At 41.4% G+C, this 12,514-nt stretch overlaps 1 protein-coding gene across 1 annotated transcript in view; it reads right to left on the bottom strand.

Annotated features, from left to right (window-relative positions):
- Positions 1–7,747: 7,747 nt before the first annotated feature.
- LOC131293678 (uncharacterized) overlaps positions 7,748–12,514 on the bottom strand; it is a 94,767-nt gene continuing 90,000 nt past the window's right edge. The window contains exons 15-18 of the mRNA XM_058321753.1: positions 9,694–10,082; positions 9,455–9,602; positions 8,837–9,389; positions 7,748–8,758 (exon numbers count right to left, since the gene is read on the bottom strand). Of these exons, the coding sequence (XP_058177736.1) occupies positions 7,914–8,758; positions 8,837–9,389; positions 9,455–9,602; positions 9,694–10,082 (1,935 nt within the window). The 3' untranslated portion in view covers positions 7,748–7,913. The remainder of the gene's footprint in view (positions 8,759–8,836; positions 9,390–9,454; positions 9,603–9,693; positions 10,083–12,514) is intronic.

Raw genomic sequence — 12,514 nt, 5'->3', positions numbered from 1 at the left:
GCGATCAACTGGGTGTTTGTCTTCTTGAAATATAACTTCCAATCACCTTGTCAATAATCAAGTAAATTTGGTCACTTTTAAAACGCCTTACATAAACGTTCCGTAGTTCAATATTCTATAGACCTTAACAAGAATACAAATGTGCTGATAACTATCTACATTTACAACCGCAATACATCGAGAACTGATACCAAAATGAGGAGTTTGTTTTATATTTTAACTGTAGTCGTAGACACAACCATCAGTTTCAATTTAATTTCGAAAAGCAAAACATAAATCTATGGATCAATGAAATCATATCAAATGAAACTTTAGTCGTTATGGCAAAGTTAACACATTTTGACGTTGTTTCATTAAACTTGTTCATTTGTCAACACTACACAATCCTGATAATGCAAATAACATCGTCAGATAATGATTTGTATGTAAAAAAGTGACACCTAAGAAAACAGATAGCATTCATTCGTCAATCAAAACAAATTATTCACTTGCGACGAAGTATACGACGTGCCAGATCCTGATTACTCGAATGGGGTGCGCATCATGATCCATAACGTCCCGTAATATATTGACTCGAGCTACTGTATTTTGGAACGAATGCTTTCTAAAAACCAGACGAATGTAATGTTTCACGATTTGTTATTAGCCTTCTATTGCTATTCTATAATGGTTGCTAAATCTCAATTACCACTATCGCACGGAGTGACACACTTGAATCACACAATAACGCGAAACACTTTACAAGGTACTGAATCTGTTCCACGGAATGAAAAATATGGAACGCGCCTACAGGCACAACCCGTATCGGTTCAAAGTCAAATGTCAACTGATGTGTGTAGTATGTGGACCATGCCGACCATGCGGACGAATGCGCGCTGAAGGTGCGTTCGTGCGGCTAACACAAACCGGATGACGTGATGAGTGCTACCACTACGAAACTTCTGATGCTGGAGTGTTGTTGATTGCACGTTTCCAATTCAAGATGAGCGATGGCCGTGGTCATCTGCTCGATTGTTTGCTTTGAAGAACTATTTGCTTTGCTGCTTAGCGATAATATTAGCCATGTTGCGAGCTTAGTTTCAGATTTTTGCTTCTTCACTGCCATTCGCAAGACCATCCCAAGGAGAACCTTGCTGCACGTTCCTACCAAAGGTATACATGCCTACCTAAAAGAACCTTGCCAAGTGTATTTTTGGTAGGCATGGACTCCTCATAACCTACCAATATTTTTTTTTTCGGAGGCACTGTGCAAGTCTGGCCAACTAGCTGCGAGTTAAGAATAACGCTTTCGCGGGTTTGGGTGTCGGAATCGAAGTGAAGTTTATTAAACAATGTGTTAAACAACATCATAAAACATGGTAGGAAAAGGGCAGGAAAGGAAACAGGATGAGACGATGACCCTTATCGACAGGCGCCGAAACTGCAACTCAGTGTTAATAGTTGGTCGGTGTCGGTTGGACATCGCGGCGATCATCGGTTGTTAACGGGTGTAGCATAGCATCGGTGGCCCGTGTCCGATAGCAGCGCTTTGATCGACCGACTAGGGGTGGTTAACCGGGGCCGGGTTAACTCGCACCAGACAGTAAGTACGTGTGTAAGAACCCACAGCAGAGAGTTCTTACTGATGATGATTTGTCCGTTCTTTTCACACACTTCAGTGTCTCGACAAGGAGGATGAAGCGGCTTGAAATAAATATGAATGCATTCTACGTGTTTTCACTGGGCATGACGGAGTGGTGCTGCATCGTACATCGAAGGAGCTTGCTACGATCCGTGGTCGCTGTTTGCCAGCACGAACCAGAGGAGGCGTCGGACGATTTCTGAACATTTCTCCAGAATGCCTTCCGCACCGGACGATATGTACGTAATATTATCGATGTATCAAAATAATAAAACAATCAAAAATATTTTCCTGCATGAAAATAATTATTTTGGGAAAGAAAAGATATCCTGAACCCAGGTCATATAATCTACTACGAATGGGTATACGTTTTTTGCGCGTATAGTCAGAAGTAGGTGTTATAAACACGTTTCACAGTCACGTTGTCAAAACTGTTCTCTTATGCGGTGTCCCGCAAGTATTAAGAGAATTGTTTTACCCTTCTTTTCAGAAGTCGTTTTACATCCAAGATTGCATAGGAAATCTGCTGCAAAAGAAGGGGTAAAAGAATTCTCAAAAGAAGAGCGATCAGTTCTCAAGAGAATTCTTTTACCCCAAAATAACGCCAAAATTTCTCGTTGGGATCTTAATTCTGTCATGGTTGAGGTATGAACTATTGCGATTTAAAGATATTGAACAGCTTTCCCGAACCTTCAAGTTCGCTGCTATCCTGCTAGAAATTTTCTAACGGTTTCCCTCAAACTCCTCAACGGGAACAAAAAATCTCTCATTTTTGCTTGGGCTGAAGCGGGCTGGAACAAAATTAGGGAAGTTTTCAAGCATTCGACCAGCTTTTCGAAAAGAATTGCTTTTTCGAGCTCCTAATTTTGTTACAGCGCGCCTCGGCGCATACAAAAATGAGGGATTTTGTGTTCGCATTGAGCAGTTTTGAGAGAAACCGTTAAGAACTTTTTAGCGGGATGCAAAAGCAAACAAAAAGCTGAAATACATTTGATTTTCTCATTGTTTGTACCTTACCCTTTGTAGAGGTAAAAAAAAACCCCACTATTATAAATATGTTATACACCTAATGCCACACAAAGCTCGGGGTAAAAAAAATGTTATACCCATTCGTTCACTTGCGTGTGGCACCTCGGTAAACCGACATTTTGTCTCAACGATTAGGTTGAGCTCCAAGAGCTTTGGGTATTTAAAGCTCACAGTCACAGCTTTTTGATTCACGTTGTCTAAACGCAGAGCGCATCGAAAACTCATAGTTGTTATTAGTTCTATATAATTTTGCGCTAATACATCTAACGAAAATGTTTCTACAGCAAAAAGACTGTAAAACTCTTGCACACCTGACCAATGCCTGCCAAGGTAATACCAAAGCAATGGTGCCTATCGCGAACGCAAGACTTCAGTCCATATTGATCGCCCGCTAGGCGATTTCGAGTACATTCCTCGATCCGCAACCACCCCTGACCTATACTTTGGATGTTGTGTACAAGACTCGGCGCATGCTTTCTCCCTTACACGCCCTGGCTATTTTTTTGCTATCTTCCTCTTCTGTGTTATGTACGTACCGCTTCGGTCCAACATGGTGTGTAAAACATGGCGACCCGCATCTGTACACTCGTTTGTTTTACTTGTGTTGATGCGAGAATTGCTCGACGATTCGGCGGAAATTTGACAAGTCAGGTAGGCGCGCATATTTCAGTCAAGAGCAAGTCGCACTAACGACAACTCTATATTTTAGGTTATCTACGCGCAAGTGTTGGGGAATGGCATAGTGATCAAGAAAATATCGTCAATGTCTTCGCTCTCTGGATGAGTTAGAGTGGAAGTGGAATCAGAATTGTTGGAGCAGAAGGGTTCAGCGAATGTTCCGGAGGATTCAGCGACAACAGACATTGGAATTGGTAAGATAAAAAATGTAGTGAAAACTATTCATACTTAGTGTAAAAGCGGTCCCATTATACAGTGAGGTTATTATTGTGTTAACACGTTAAGCGGTACGTCGGTGCCGTGGGGCCGAGAGCATTCTTTCGCGTATGCCGGCGTCGGTCTGCTCAAACCGACAGAGCCCGTTAGGTAGGCCGACGTTTCCACAAATCGCCGGCATAACGGAAAGCAGTGCGATTTGCGCTGTGCGCTTAAAGTGTTAAAAGATATTAGCCCATATATTGCTGCATTCGATGCAGCAAAGTGCAAGTGTACGCGTACATTGCGTTTTTGAATAAAGCGACTGTTTATGTTGAAGAAACAATTTCAGTTATGAACCAGAGGTTGCCTTTCACTTCGAAAGAAAATCGTTAGCATTAAACATACATGGGTAGGTATCACCAACACAAGTAAACACCTCCGAGCACACTCACACAACTACAATTTCTAGGCACGCACACATCTCCATTTGACGTACTCCGTTTTCGCTGGCCCGAGGCCTGGGTGAAACAAGTGCAATACAACTTGCATGCGAACCCGCCTAGCGGGGTTGCAACCAAAATGTTTTGGTTGAGCAAGATTTGGTTGCAAATTTTTCCGACAAATGGCGATACCATAGAATCTGCATATTGGCAGTGAAAGTTGGCGCCAACATTGGCAATGTGTGCAAGAGCCTTAAGAAACATCTACAAGCATTATATGACCAGTGCCACGATGGAGCGAAGCCGGGATAAAAATCAAAAATTCATTTTTGGATTTCAGAAAAATGAAATATTTTTTTTTATGTAAGATGAAACTAAGAAATGACGCAAAAACTAGAGCCTCTGTTCTTCCAGATTCTGAGAAACAGCCCGTCAAAGTCAAGATTTGTGAAAATATTGCGTGAAAAATTGAAAAAAATCTATCAACTTTGAAGGTCTGTAACTCCTATAATAATGGCCGGAATCGAATTTCAGCTTATGTAAAAAAAAACCTTGCGCGATGTCGCGTGAATCGCGCTAGGTTTTTTTTGCATGGAGTTCAGCGCCTGTCAGGCGACGTCGCGTTACGCGACGGTGCAGTCTGGAAAGCGTGTATCTCGGGGTCCACACTACAGCGCGACGTCGTCTGACAGGAGCTGAACTCCATATAAAAAAAACCCTTGCGCGATGTCGCGCGAATCGCGCTAGATTTTTTTTGCATGGAGTACAGCGCCTGTCAGGCGACGTCGCGTTACGCGACGGTGCAGTCTGGAAAGCGTGTATGAGTCAACCTGGATTAAACGTCAAACGTCAGAATGCTTGACGTCTCTTATTTTGGCGCGTTGCGATGGCGTGCTTTTGGCCTGACAACTGGCAGCTCTCTCTCTTCTAGTTTCTCTGGTAATGGTAAGACGTGTGTGCTCCTCCGTGAATAAACGAATTGATTAGAAATACAACATAAAGACATTTTTTTGAGAGCATTACAATCATCCGATCCATACATTTCAACATTATCTCTGGATAAATCGTTGAAAAATAAAAAGCAAATCCCATACCCAGACGCAGTAAAAACATTCTTCGCAGATTACAGCTCCTAAAATAGTAACAGACCCTTGCCAATTCAAAACCAAGAAGATGATGGTACAAGTTCATAATATTCAGGTAATATCTCTTCGTTAGGAGACGTTATGTCCGCGTTAGATGCTTTGAATATCAATTATTTTCCAGATAACAATATTTTGAAAGACAGTTTATTGTAAATTTAGTTTGTTTTACATCAAACTAAAAAAATCGTTAAGGTACCCGGTTGACAGAAATTGACATTGTTGCTGGTACTATGTAGTTCCAGCAAGAGTCCCAGCAATCTGCCATGGAAAAACTTGCTGGTACTACATGACAACTGCAAAAAATTTGAATTTTTGTCAACCGGGTAATATAAAAAGATTTAAAAAATTATGCACTCATAGAAAAGTCCAAAAATATGTGGTTTTTGCAGCGCACCCTGGCGGGATTGTTCAGAAACATAATTTCGTGTAATATAATAGTAGTACACGATATTACAATGAAAAAATTGCAGAACATTTGATTCCGAATTTTATCCCGGCAATTTGCTCTTTTCGCTCTATAGTGGCAGTGTACAGAATATAACCAATTTCTTTCAAGAGCCTTTAAAAACATCAGAGATAAAGCAATATAACTTGTGCTTAAGGAAATATGCACAAGTAGCCTCTAGGGAATCAATCTACCGTTGTTAGCATGAACAATACCTTCTATACTAAATGAATAATGTTTTAACTAAAACACTATATTTTTTCTCTTTATTTCTTTTGTTTACTATTAGTTATGTGTTATCTCACTATCTACTCGGTCTTATATTCATATCATATCGGTTTATTTGTTTCTGTTCGATTTTCATTTTTCTTTTTTTTCGCATTCGTTTTTTTATTTCTATTTATCTTTTCATCTTACTCCTTTCTTTATTATGTCAATCTCTGCCTTTATATTTATGCTTATACGTTCACTGTATTTGAACCTTGCTTAGAAACTTTGCTCATCAGTATGTATGGTTCTTGTTCCAGGATTCTATATACTATCTTGCCCTATCACTCACTCTTGTTCATACATTCGTTTTTCTTACAATGTATTATGCATCAATCCTACCGTTCGCATTCTCTGTTTACCGTTTAGCATACACATTAAACAAGATAAAAAAACAAGTGAAAAAATATAAAAGATATATTAACTAAAAAACCTAACCAAATACCAGTTTCTGCAGTGTTTCTGCCATACATGTTTCGTACTGTACAAAATCAGATACTTCCATTTAAGGCTCTCATGTTTCCTATTCTCGCTTACGAAATGTAACCACCTCATCCTCATATCTTTAGCAACCCAATCTAACACTTGGCGACAAACGCATAGTACGTACCCTGTCTCAGAAATGAATTAGACATTAACACGCTATAGTTTCACCTGAACGATGATTTACTGGAAAGGCTCTGTTATTATTATTATTTCCAAAATCTCGGCAAAGTCAGATTCTCAATTCAATTTAAAAGCTCTTGAATACGCAAACGAGATGCAAACGCTTTCGTTAAAATATTGAAGATCGCATCCACTTTTCAAGTTAAATCCAGTGAGAATTATAGCGATTGGTAACATCAGCAACTGTTTCATTTCAATCGTTTGTTTAGTAAAATGATGAGTTTCAGCGGAAGAGAGGAAGTAGTGGCCGTTGCAACCTCAACCGAATCAGCCACATCGTATCCAAACAATAATCTTCAAAACACATGCTGTAACTGTGCATTTATAGTCGGAGAATATTACTGTTTCATAATAAATGTTATATTGCAGTATCAAAAATATGAATGTCCCAAGTATGCATTAGGTATCCGCTATTCCTTTGATACGTGAAACTCTGGGTTTTATTCTTTTTGAACTTTTGTTGAATATTTGTTAAGGGAGTTACAGTAATACATTGAACTTAATCTGACCTATGATTAACGATTTTGGACAACATAAAAATGAGAGTAAAAGAACAATTTAGAGTAAAAGCTTCAATGCGACGAAAAATACGTCGTACAGTTAAAGAGAGGTTTGCGAATCTGTCCAGAACAACTTACGCGATCTTCCGCTTTCAAAGGTGCCGGATAGTACAAGTACAACTACTATGGAGCAAACGGGTTTTTAACTCATGTGTAGTTTATGAAGTTATCTCATTTGTATCATGGGTATGTATTTATGTTAAGATGCTTCCTGGCAAACACTCTGCTTTTATTTTTCTTTCACTTCAGCCTTCGAGTTCATAATTGGTTTAGACAAAGACTGTTGTTCGTTACTCGTTGTATTTCGACATTTTTACACTAACACAGAGTTACTTATTTCTCATGTGCAGGAATTTTGTTACTAGTTTTTTTTATTATATTCTTTATCCAATCCTTTACATGTTTAGGTATGTAAGTCGTCCCATTTCTGTTTTCAATCGTGTTTACTTTGGTTGCCAAAATATTGCAAGCGTGCTGTATTATCCCATTGCAGTGTTCGTCACGATTTGGTGTTGTTGCTTCAATCAACCTTAAGTTATGCTTAGAGACTCCTATAACCCTGCATCAACATGGACAATGCGGCAAGACAAAGAAGAGTGTTAACGATGACCATAATCCTCTTAAGGAGCGCACGCATTTGCGTAGTGTTTTTCATAAGAGTGAAAGAATACTGATAAATGCTTGCTGCTATTATTTGATTGAGCACTCAAAATATTAAATTCAATCATCATCAACAGACGCACGTTGCTTTGTTCAAAAATGCACACTTACCTAACACACAACATAGTACTCGCAGTTCCATTTCAAATTGTAAAACAATGCCTTTCACTTGCCATTACGCTTCATCGGGGGTGGTGAGCGCGCTTAATCCTCGTCACTCAGTGCCTCATATTGGGCAGAAAGAAGGGGCTTTGGTTCGGTGGCCGTTGCATTATGCCTATCATCTCCCAGTACACCGCCACCAGTAGCGCTACCGCTGACACTGCTGTTCGAGGAAACTATGATATTTCCGCTGGATCCTGGAGCTCCACTACCAACAGGCAGCAGCATATTATTAACTGAACCTTTCAGACTTTCGCCAGCGCTGCTACTATTTCCCGAGTTTCCCCCCGTTCCAAGCGTCGTTGCCATGGTAGACGGGGAGGACGACGAGTGATGATGTCCACTGGGAGACGATGATGAAGCTCCACTGGCTACCGTGAGAGCGCTAAACGGGTAGGTATAAGTGGGAGGTGTAGTGAAGCTCGATAACGATTGCTGATGATAAGCATTATGAACCCCCGATGTCACCAACTGATTCGTCGCACTAGATGTTACAGGTACGGTGGTACTTGATGTTGCCGCTATAGATGAAGTAGATACTACCAGATGATGTTGATGATGCTCTTCCACAGTACCAGAATGCTGTGCATCGGAAACGCCACTACTACGTTCCGATGATGATGCTGGTGTGCCGCTTCGATCTGTATTACCCACCTCCTTTCCCCCGTGGTGATGGCCAACTGAAACCGCCAGCTGCTGATGATGATGAGGGGAATGGTTTTGAAAGCTACGCGGGGACGATTGTTGCGGTCGCTCACTTCGATTGCCTTGCGATTGCCCGTCGACCACCACCACCACCGCGGGCGCATCTGGCGGACGCTTCTCGTCTTCAGTGCGCATAGCCTCAACGATGCGATTTTTCACGTAAAAATCGAGGGCAAAATTGTCTCGCCCCCCACCGCCGCCACCGCCACCGCTACCAGGGCTAGAAATCGAGTTACCTACGCTTGCGTTCATCCCAACACCTCCTCCGATTCGACCCAATGGTGTGCCTGGGTGGAAAAAAGGTGGAGCGTCGGGGGAAACGGGTTCGTGAAACTTACTGCGAGGGCCAGGTGATTGTGCCAGTCGAATAATGTGTCGATCTTCGGGAGTTAAGCGACCAGGCCCTTTCGGTGATTCGTGGCGCTGCATTTGATCCTCTTTACCGGGCGTTGTTACGGCAATTGGACGCCGGTTTTTCCACTGATCTGCCATCAAAATTGCCTCTGCTCCGGCAGCAGTCCCCGTGGCATTATATGGTATCATCGGGGGCCGTAACGATAAGTACGGATTCGGGTTGGGCGAGTAGTCCTTTGTAATTATCGATTCTGTCAGCTCACCAAGAGTGATATTTTTCACCGTTCCACCACCCCCACCACCCACTCCAACATCACGTCGAGAATTGTGATGGTGTTGGTGCATGGAGGATTCCGAGTCTAAGTCAATGTTGATAACAGTCGGCGATTGAGACTTACTACCATTGTTTTCACTAATGGCTTGCTGTGTCATCACGGAGCGCTGGTCACGCTGAGAAAACTGAAATAATGTATACTAAAGGTATTATCTTCAAATGGTTACTAACTAGAACGTCGAGTACTTACATATGCCCTATGAAGATCTCGGCTCGACGGCAAAGGGGGTGGCTCAACAGTAGTTTGACTAATCTGGTGTGTTATAATTGCATCAATCAAGTTTGCAGCCGTTAATGACCCATCCGAAGTCGATGTGCCTCCAACTATCCCAATGGTTCTTAAATAAAAAATACAACAAAAAAAAAACAAGTTAATAAGAAGCCCGCCAAATCGATTAGATTCATTAATCTGTTATCATTCATTTTTACCTATCACGTCTTTCTGGTAAAAAGCTATCGTATTGGTGTTTCCGACGACGCTCGTCCAATTCTTGGTGACGTTCAATGCGTTCCCGGTCACGATCGCGGTGGTGTTCTCGCTCACGCTGCTCTCTGTATTCGTGCTCACGTCTCTCCCGCTCACGATGTTCTCGATCCCGTTCGCGTTCCCGATCACGTTCGCGCTCATGGTCCCGTTCACGCTCGATCCGTTCGACCATAATTGTGCGCTCCAGTTCTGGCCGTTCGCGAAAATGAAATTCATCACGCAGATCGCGATGTTCTGGGTGAGACGAATCCCTCTGATACGCAACAATTGGGCCATGTTGCTGCAACGAAGAATGGTGCGGTGACTGCTGTTGACGACGCTGTATATCAATCTAAGAAGATAAAAAACGGTTAGGGTCAGTGAGGGGGTATATTGGCTCATGTATGTAACTTTCGCCCAATAGAAAGGAGATCAATTATTACACTGATTTCAAATAATGATTGATTTTTTCTAGTTATTTACTAAATTTGGGAGCGATTGCATCAATATTTTTCGAGAAAATTGTTAAAAACTACGAAGCTGTCGCTTTTTCAACAAATCATGCTGTAAGCAGATAGTTCGTCCACCTTGAGATATAAGCAACCACTGCGTAAAAAATTCTGAAGTAATGTTTTTCTAAAGCTTTGAGTGCTTTTAGGAATTATCAAAACATTACTTGAATTTTTTGAGTACGAGAAACAAGTAATTTCGATGCAAAAGTGGGCCAAAATAGATGCAAGGAAATCTGGTTTCGACTAAAACGAAATTTGTATGCATTCTGACACTGACAGCTGCCTGTCAGAAATTTTCTATTCGAAAATCCTGCAAAAAAGTGGAAATTAAAATATTGAATTAAACATTTTATCTTACTCATTTAACAAAAGTAAAAGTTAATAGCAGATTCTAAATTATTTTAACGATTATTGAAACCATTAAAAACATAAAAAAGGCATTTTTCATGTGGACCAAACTAGAAGCAAAGCGGATCAAAGTAGCGACAAAAAGTGTGTTCGGAAATTGATAATTTTTCCAGCCATTTTTTCACTTTTTGAAAGTGTTGTTTACCTTTTGTATGGGACAGCGTCGAGAAATCTGACAGTTTGTGTCGTTTTCGGCTCCCAATAAAAACCCTCTATTATTGATAAAATACTCTCCTATGTAGCAGACTCGGACTTGATGGAGTCTTAAGGTTCTTGCACACATTGCCAATGTTGGCGCCAACTTTCACTGCCAATATGCAGATTCTATGGTATCGCCATCTGTCGGAAAAGTTTGCAACTAAATCTTGCTCAACCAAAAAATTTTGGTTGCAACCTCGCCAATGTTTGACAATTCAATATTACCTAGTACAGAAATGGTAAACAAACCAGTATACCAAGCGTAAACAACCATTCGCATTCAAACACAACTGGTGTTGTTTATTTTTAATGTAAAAACGAGTATAGAATGAAATTTAAAACAATGTTGTCGTCGCCAACTTGTCGACAACTTGCGCTGATACTTCACACATGAGCAATGCCAAGGTAAGCTATTCTGACAGAAAAACAGAGGTTGTCAAGTATTGCTTTGGTATTACCTTGGCAGGCATTGCTCAGGTGTGAAAGAGTTTTTAAAACTCTTTTTAAAAGAGTTCTCTTTAAAAGAGTTTTTAAAAAGTTTTTAAAACTTTTCTGTACACTAGCGAACGTTCGCTCGAATTCTGAGCGTAGCTTCAACACCGAACGTGAACCGAACGAGACAACTGCCATTACTCGGGGTCCACACTGCAGCGCGACGTCCCGTTTCAAAAGAAGCCCAGTTTCGGCAGAACAATCGCGCAAGTCAAGCGCGACAGAGGTAGGAGAGTATGTAGAAATATGTATGACATTGGGGCGCAAACTCGGCTAAATTTTTTTTTTGAATTTTGAGGTAGTAATGCATGATATTTGTTTAGCTACGTATTTTATGCACCCTGATTGAGTTTGGCGCTTCCACATTTGAAAGTGTATATAAACGTAAGACACAGTTGTAAGTATATATTTCCACATCATCTCCTACTTGTTGAAGAGCAGTTTGTTTACGTTTCGGCACCCGAAAAAACTTTGGTAAAAATATCAATTAAACCGGAGTTTGATAACTGAATTACATTTGTGAAGGCTAGAAATAAGTAGTACAACGAAAAATCCGATGTTTCGTGAAGAATATTGCTCGTTTTGTTCGCGTTTGTGATTCGGTTTGTTTTCGTTTTGTCCAGCTGTCGGTTTGTTTACGTTTCGAATTGACATTTGACAAGAGCTAGCGCGACGTCCCGTTTTTCGCTGCTTCTACACTAGCGCGATTTGTGCGACATTTTTTTTGTATCCCGGGGTCCACACTACAGCGCGACGTCGCCTGACAGGCGCTGAACTCCATACAAATCCGATTTGCGCGAAATCGCGCTAGGTTTTTTTTGTATGGAGTTCAGCGCCTCTCAGGCGACGTCGCGCTGTAGTGTGTCGCGTAACGCGACGTCGCCTGACAGGCGCTGAACTCCATGCCAAAAAAAACCTAGCGCGATTCGCGCGACACCGCGCAAGGTTTTTTTTATATGAAGTTCAGCTCCTGTCAGGCGACGTCGCGCTGTAGTGTGGACCCCGAGTATGGAGTTCGGCTGCCTGTCAGGCGACGTCGCGTTTCGTGACGGGACGTCGCGCTGTAGTGTGGACCCTATGTAGAAACAGCGAAAAACGCGACTTCGCGCTAGCTCTTGTCAAATGTCAATTCGAAACTAAAACAAACCGACAGCTGGACAAAACGTAAACAAGC

The sequence above is a fragment of the Anopheles ziemanni genome, chromosome 2, assembly GCF_943734765.1.
Source record: "Anopheles ziemanni chromosome 2, idAnoZiCoDA_A2_x.2, whole genome shotgun sequence".
Lineage (NCBI taxonomy): Eukaryota > Metazoa > Arthropoda > Insecta > Diptera > Culicidae > Anopheles > Anopheles ziemanni.
Note: the sequence above shows the minus strand (reverse complement) of the source record. Positions and strands in the feature narration are given on the sequence as shown.